The following is a 7,524-nucleotide window of genomic DNA, read 5'->3' as shown; positions in this document are numbered from 1 at the left end:
CACTGGGATTCAAACAGCTACTCAGAGCCTCAGAGCTGGAAAGGAGTGGAAAAGACGTGGAACATCTGAAGTGCGATCTAGGTTTTAGGGTTGCCAGATTTTCCTCCAGTTAAAGGCTCTTATTTTTGTGATTTGATTCAACGCGGTCTTGCAGTTGTAGCTGCCATCTGCAGGCTTCAGGTTATCATAGGGAGAACCCATCCCTCCACGCTCCGCCACTGCGACGGCTGCCACAGCCAGCTCGACCCCTTCTGTCCTCAGGGACAACAGGCGGAGGAGCATGAGGAGACACATTTCCTACGCGAGAAATTGGTTCAGGGATTTTTATTTGCCCCCTTAGATCTCTGGCTACTGTTTGTGATCACCCTGAGGGGATAAGAAAGGGTTAGGGAGAGAGAGAGCAGCTCCAGGGTTTGACAGCCTGGAAAAGGGTTACGACACAATTTAGCCGGTGCTGGTGTTATATAAATGTATATGTGATAAATAGTGTTTAACCACTATGAGAAATGGCTTCTAGCATTTGCCAATGAATTTGCAATGTACTGGATTTATGAAAGACCTTGACAAAATTCCTAAACAAATCAAGTTTTCCTTTACTCTATACTCTTGTAGTTATGATTAAGAGATTTGTCTTTTTTTTCCCAGTGAAGGCAGTGGTGCTAGTATGTTCCTCAAAGTGAGTGCGGTCTAGTTTATTTAAGCAAGAGGGAGTTTAAGTGGAAATGAGCCACAGAAATGTGTGCCACTTGTCTAAAACAAACATGGTTTAGGCTTTTCCTTATAAGTGACATCTATTATTACATTTTTAAGTAGATTTTGTTAGTAAGCATCTGCAAGTGCGTTTGATCAGATGAAAAGGTCCAAGACTGTATTTATCTTACTTAACCAGAATGTTCTTTTTAAATAAGGACCTGCAGCTATGACAACTGAAGTTAATTGGGAATTTGCAACTGAATGGATACGAGTCCCTAAAAAAGTACTGTCACCGTTGTTCATTTACATGACGTGTTGTCTGTGCAGCCATTTTAGACATTACATATGGTTTTCTGAGGATCTTTAGACCATCTGTTTTGTAAGACTAAATAAGTAGTGTGGATGATTAATAATGTGAAGAACTGATCTAGCCCAGTCATTGGAAGTTACATCAATATTAAAAGTCATATCAGTAAGAGATATATGAGGATCCTCTCAGTGTAGCAGATTTGTTTGCCAGTTTGTTCTTGCTGCAATCACTATATCAATTTCTGTGATCTTTAAGGGATTCCCAGTTCTCTTTTCTCCCTCTGAGGGATTCCAGGGATATGTAAAGAAAAAAAAAAAAAGACAACCTTGTATAAGCATAAATCAAAATTATCCCCCATTTGATAGTTTCTAGTTCTAGGGAACAGAGTGGCGCTTGCAAGAGCTTAAGACAGGGTTTAGCAATTGTCCTGTTTTTTGAAGTTTTGCTTTAAGTTTTGTTTACTGAGGGAATTCCAGACTTATCTTATTGCGCAGTGGTTGTGATGAATGCAGGTGCTGCTGCAGCTTGGCTTTCAGCCAGAGGTGGAAGCGTATTAAGGAACGTTGATTCCCTGGCTGAACATTAAATTTGTGGTCGCTGCATTGAAAATATTCTTCATTAACTGTGTAATTGAACAAGCTTATGATTGTTACTATCTGTCTGCTGACCTTAACTGAGACTAGACTGTTTGCTTAATACACTGAGTGCAGGAAAATACCACACATGGAAGGTTCTCTAAGAGGGATGGAGGCAGTATCCCTTCAGCTAGAAATCATTCTTTTCAGCTATTTCTTGAGTAATTTTCTCTAGCCTCTGTCAATTTGTGTTGCATAGCTTGGGCTCTGATGATCTCTGATACCACCACTCTCTTCAGATGATTGAAATTGGCGGAAAAAGTTTCTTCACTAACATAACGTAGGGAAAAGTCCAATGACTGTAATTTCAGATCACGAAGGTGATTGTATCCAGCAATTTCATCATGACTTGCTGGGGTTTACATTTTGCAAGATCAATTAGAAATATATGGATTTATTTTCATATTATTTCTAGGAATAAATGCCAGAGTAGTCTATATTTGGAAGCTGAAGACTCATAGTACTGCCAAAACCTAAACCAAATTATTGAGTTCCATTTTCCATTTTAAAATGAATTAAAAAGAAAAATACCTTTATAATTTACCTTATATTATAGCCATTGTAGCATTTCTGTAAAGGGGACTATCCTGGCATTTTTAATCACATGTAGTTTCAATTTAGTCAACTTACTTACATTTTTAATATTCAACTTTAGAGAGGTCTGTCTGCACATAGTGTTCTTGATGCATCTATTAATGTAAGATGCTTTTCCCCCTTCTCCATTACACCATTTCTTTTTCTTTTCATGGTTGAACTTTCCTCTTTTTGGCCAGTAGCCATAGGCAGTCAATATGATGTCTCCCAAGAGCTCACACCACAGGGCATCGGTTACTCAAGGCCAAGGTTTTTCGTATAGCCGTGAGCTTTACTCAAAGCTCCTTTCATAATCCTTCCTTAATGACAATGGCTGATGAGTACCTTTCGTCTGAGGCCTTTCTGTGAAGATGATGTTTATACAACCAAGACAGCAGGTGATTGCTGATAAATCAAAGAATCCGAGTTTTTCTCTCGGGGTGGACTCCAAGTGCCATCTCTGGAGCACAAATGTTGCTCTGAGCTGTTGCCCTGTCAGTCGCAATGCACGTGTTCGTTAGCATTTGAGGTGCCTCACCTTCGTTCCTGTGTTAATGCTGTAATGACTACCAATTCTCTGTTTATGAGCTGCTGCTGCCATCTATTTTTATGATACTGAAGAAAGTATGCATCAGATTATATCCTTTGTCTACTCATGGTATTAAGCCTTCATTTTTTTCAGATTAACGACAAAAATGAACCATTAAACCAAGCTAAGGAAAGACATACACACTGAGAAATTCAGCCTTTTCCTAAAACACTGCCACACATCTTCTGGGAGGGCTGAAATCTCTCTTAGTGAAATGCCAGTTTTTGATTTGGAACTGATTATTTTAGTTACTAAGAAATGAGGAAAATAATGTAATGGTCCAAGGACACCAGTATGCCTCCTAGATTACCTAAGTTTCTTGGGAAACTTTTATAGCTAGGTTAATTTACAAGGGTATTTCTCTTTTCAAATCCCATGAGAGTTCCTTGAGAACAAAAACTTGAAAACTTGGGTAAAATCATAACCACAGCATGCTGGGCTGGCTATACAAGCATAGCTAAGTGTAAGAACCTTTCATCTTTCCAGCAAGAAGTATTGAAGATGAGCCGTTGTGCTGATGTCGCAGCCTCTGACCTGATTTTCCTTCAGCACAGCTACAACTTGTTTGATCTTTTCACCACTAGGAAGCTCTTTTTAATCGTGTCATTTGTAGCAGTCACCTTAGGAGGCTATTTTCTACTTCAGACTGCATCACAAACATTATCTTGTGGAACTGGCCGTCTGTCGTAGCAGGAACAGTGTTGTGCAGCTCTTCTCTGAGGTCTGTGTGAGCCTCAGGATTAATTCAGCACGAGAAACAAAGGGGAGTGGTCCATCTGTACTACTGCAAAAAAAGGCGTCGCGTTTTCTCCCAAGCGATGCCAAGCCATCACTCTGCATGGCTTTGAGTTTCTGTGCTGTTTAGTTAAGTACTAAAGTGTTGTGTGTCTTCTGTTTCTTATGGCTCTTACTCAGCTGTGGAAAGAAATATCAAGTAATGTAACCACTTTCTTCCAAATCTTGGGCCAGAGTCTCAGCTGGTGTAAGTCAGCAGAGCTCCACTGACATTATTAGTGCTCCAGTGATTCACACCAGCTGTGGATCTGGTCTTCTGTCTCAATTTATGAAGGGCTTGAACTAAATGTCAGGAAATATGAAATGATCTCTTATAGTCAGCAGTTCTCAACATGTGTTAATGGAGTTTAAGTTTACCAAAAGGCAAGACTTCAAAAAGTGATCCAACAGAAGAATAAACTTTCAAGAAGAATGCCTTACTTACAGGCTTTTTGGCAAGAGAAGCCTATACAACTCACTGCAATTTAAAGAAATTAACTCAGTTATGCATCGGGATATGGTAATACAGCTTCAGTGAGAATCCAAGGTTCAAAATAATTTAACAGCACAAAGCAAGCTGTTGGCATTCAGTGAATAATTGCCATACAAATAGGAATCATCAAGTCTTAAAATTAAGTTGCTTATGAACTTCATGTAAAGAGCCTAATGCTTCCACTTTGCAAGTGTAGTTGGGTTTATTCACAGGCACGGTATTACAGCTTTTGGAGATTAAATGAGGACCATGTTGTTCCAAGAACGCAGAAGCTTAATAGTTCTAGCTGTGTAATGTTAAAACTCAACAGTGATTTGGCTTATAGATGCATAGTGTTGAAAAGAGTTATTTTAGCCAATGAGGATAAAATTGTTGTTGATACTGCTTAATCAGTCAGGCTTACTTTTCAAAATCAGAAAGCGCTGGAATAGGTAAAACCTCAAAGTCAACAAATGTGGAGTCTCAGAAGTCTTTTAGTCTTTTGCCTAGTCTTATATGCCTATATGGCATGTGAGGATATGCTCTAAAAAAAACTTCCATGACCTGAAATAGGCTGGAGGGGTACAGAGGTATTCACAGCCTAATTTATTTGCTGGTGAGCCCTTTCAGGGTTGATTAAAATGATCGGTGTGTGGCTCCACACAGTGTGATTTACATATGTTCTCACTGGAGACTTAATGCTCTAGATAGACCTAGAAAGGTAAAAGAGAAAGACACCTTCAATAGTAAGCTTGAGCATCACACTGTGTTGGGGTATGCTACCTATATTTAAAAAAAATTAGGGTGCAAATAGGTTGATTGCTAGCAATCAGAACAGCATGGAATGATCTGATCCTGCTGACCAGAGGTCATTGGCTAAGGGTTTGATTCTGGCAGGTTTGTTTCACAGTTAGTCCAAGTGACTTCTGATAAGACACGTATCTGTCTAGATGTCACTGCATACCAAAAGGAAAAGAAAATGCTTGGACACAATTTATTCAGACCTGAAGGAAAATGTTTTGGAAAAGTTCATGGAGAATGCTAGTTAGTCTTCCAGAGAAAGTAATTATCATAATCTGAATATACCAGTACATTGAATTTAAAGTGGTTTGCACAACTGGAGCGATGGATAGAGCGGTGAGGAAACCCTTCTGAATACTGGAGAGCTCTTAGGAAGTGATGGCATCCAAGACTCAGCATTTACTGGGCTTTTGCTGATTCCCCAGGAGCATAGGGGGCTCCACCTCAAAATGAGAACCATTCCCCAGGTCTACAGCAGGAAACATCGTAGTGAGAGCTCTGAGCCTCTAAGGGCTTGACAAACTTGAAGTGTGAGAGGCTATGAATCACGCAGTAGCTGGGGTCTTAGGAAGCTCATCACATTTTGAAGATTGCACTGTTTATAAAAACTTCTGGTCTTTAGAGATTTCTAGGTAGGAGTTCTGGAAACCTTGGTTCTGAATCTGTCTAAAACCAAATTTAATTTGGCTCTACAATGTGGAGCAATTGAAGGCAAATGCTTGAATTAGTCTGAAAATTAAGATTGCTTTTGCACGCCTCATTGCACTAAGCCTCCATATGGCAGCATTAAGAGTAACTTTCCATCACTTCTGTCTAGTTCTTCCCATCCTGATGGCTGACGTGTTGGCCTTTGTAATATACAAATTTTTCACCTTCTGTCAGGATCACACCAGTGGAATATACCAGGGCATGAAGCCATCAACCCTTATGAAACTCCAGAGAGTCCCAAATCCTACAATACAATCACATCAAGTCTGCTCCCTGCTTCCTACACCAATTCCCTACGGCATACTGCACCAAGATTAGGAGTTTTCAAAGCAGCTAGTGATAGCAACCTGCAGTATCACGTCACTGAGAACTCCCATATCTGTGATTAATAATTCTCCTCCTGAAGCTCACAAAAGTAAAGTTGTCTGTGCATGATTCAAAGATTCTTCATGGATTCAGCCTATACATATAAAATTAATTCCTATAGGGATAGGAAGCTGTTGCAAATGCCACTGTCGTTGGAAACACAAGGTACCTTGTCTTCCCAGGCATAAGCGCAGAGCTGTCTTTATCAGAATGGTGTCTTGGAGAGGGAGGAGAAACAGTGAAACATGGGCTTTTGGCATATGCAAGAGATATTTAAATGACCTGTGTTGATGAGGACAGTCAAAGGAGTGCTGAGCAGGACTGGTGGATGCAGAGTAGCATGTTACTCAATGCAATGGATGTCTAATTCAGGCGTGACGTTTTCAGGTGGGATTCTGTGGTGTCCCGCTATCTGAGGACGAACCCACACCTTGGCATACATATATCGGTGGAAGATGAGTGCTTCTATTTGCATACAGTTATAGCAAATGTAACCATAACATACGTACAGGGGAAGGCCAGGGATTTGCAAGTCCCTGAATACCTGGATTCATGTAGTGTGCAAGAGTATTCTGCATTTGCCTTTGTTTTCTTCTGCTCCACTGTTTGGAGAGAGACATGCATCTCTGGGGCATAGATCTTTGAGGCAACTCAGTGTGATTCTTCATAAGCCTCCATGCCAAACTGATGGACAACAGACACATGCAAACACATCCAGAGCAAAAGCAAAGAGCAGTTAACAGAGCATCGTCCTGTGCGGTAGTGGAAAAGCAGATCCTTTGCACGTTTTCTGCATTTGTTCTGCCTCCCTAGCTCTCCATGTGGAAATCGTGGGTGAAATGGTCATTGTCAGGGTCCTAAAAGTTGTAATAAAATAGCTGAAGTCTTGACATTTATGAGCTGAATTTCATCTGTTTGTTTTGCCATTGCCATCTCAGCAAGTAATTAGGGCTTAAAAAAATCGCTTTTCTCTTACATGTAACCTTAACAAAAAGCTCAGACTACACTATTAAATGGTTACCTTGGCAGTGTATATGATGAACTTGTTTATATCTGTATCTAAATTTGTTTCAAATCTCTTTGCTTTATATTTCCAGACCTGATCTGGCCCCACAGAAGACATCGGGCAAGCATTCCCCGGATGTGATGTCTCTCGAAACACTGGAAAACACTTGTGAGCCAGAGGACCTCTTTGACGACATCTAGCAATGTGTTGGCTGAGAAACTGAGAGACTGGCGCTCCTAATAGAGACGAGCTATAAAATTAAAGGCTTGGTTATAGATGGTGAGCCAAAATCTTTACTCTGAGGTGGTATTCGATGACATATTGCTCTAACCCTCTTGCACCGCACTTGTCCCCATTCTTCACTATGCAGTCATAGACCCTTGGCCTGCTGGGCTTGATTTGTGATGGCCTTGAAATCAGTTTAGCCTCCGTGTAGATCTTTTATCATGTGTATATGGGGAAAGGAGGGGACAATCGTAGCATTTTTACATCCTAAGAGTCTCTGACTGCTGATTGTATCCAGGGTCAACTGGTTTCCAGATGTCTCCAAGGAGTAAGTCAGACATAAAGAAGACTTAAGGCTACTGCTGTACTTAC

The 7,524-nt window shown here is 40.5% G+C and overlaps 1 protein-coding gene across 1 annotated transcript in view; it reads left to right on the top strand.

Moving 5' to 3' along the window:
- The window catches only part of XRCC4 (X-ray repair complementing defective repair in Chinese hamster cells 4), a 167,236-nt gene extending 160,109 nt beyond the window's left edge, over positions 1–7,127 (top strand). The window contains exon 7 of the mRNA XM_009886863.1: positions 7,019–7,127. Coding sequence (XP_009885165.1) covers positions 7,019–7,127 — 109 coding nt within the window. The remainder of the gene's footprint in view (positions 1–7,018) is intronic.
- The last annotated feature ends 397 nt before the right edge of the window (positions 7,128–7,524 follow it).

This window comes from Charadrius vociferus, unplaced genomic scaffold, assembly GCF_000708025.1.
Source record: "Charadrius vociferus isolate BGI_N301 unplaced genomic scaffold, ASM70802v2 scaffold244, whole genome shotgun sequence".
Taxonomy (NCBI): Eukaryota; Metazoa; Chordata; class Aves; order Charadriiformes; family Charadriidae; genus Charadrius; species Charadrius vociferus.
Note: the sequence above shows the minus strand (reverse complement) of the source record. Positions and strands in the feature narration are given on the sequence as shown.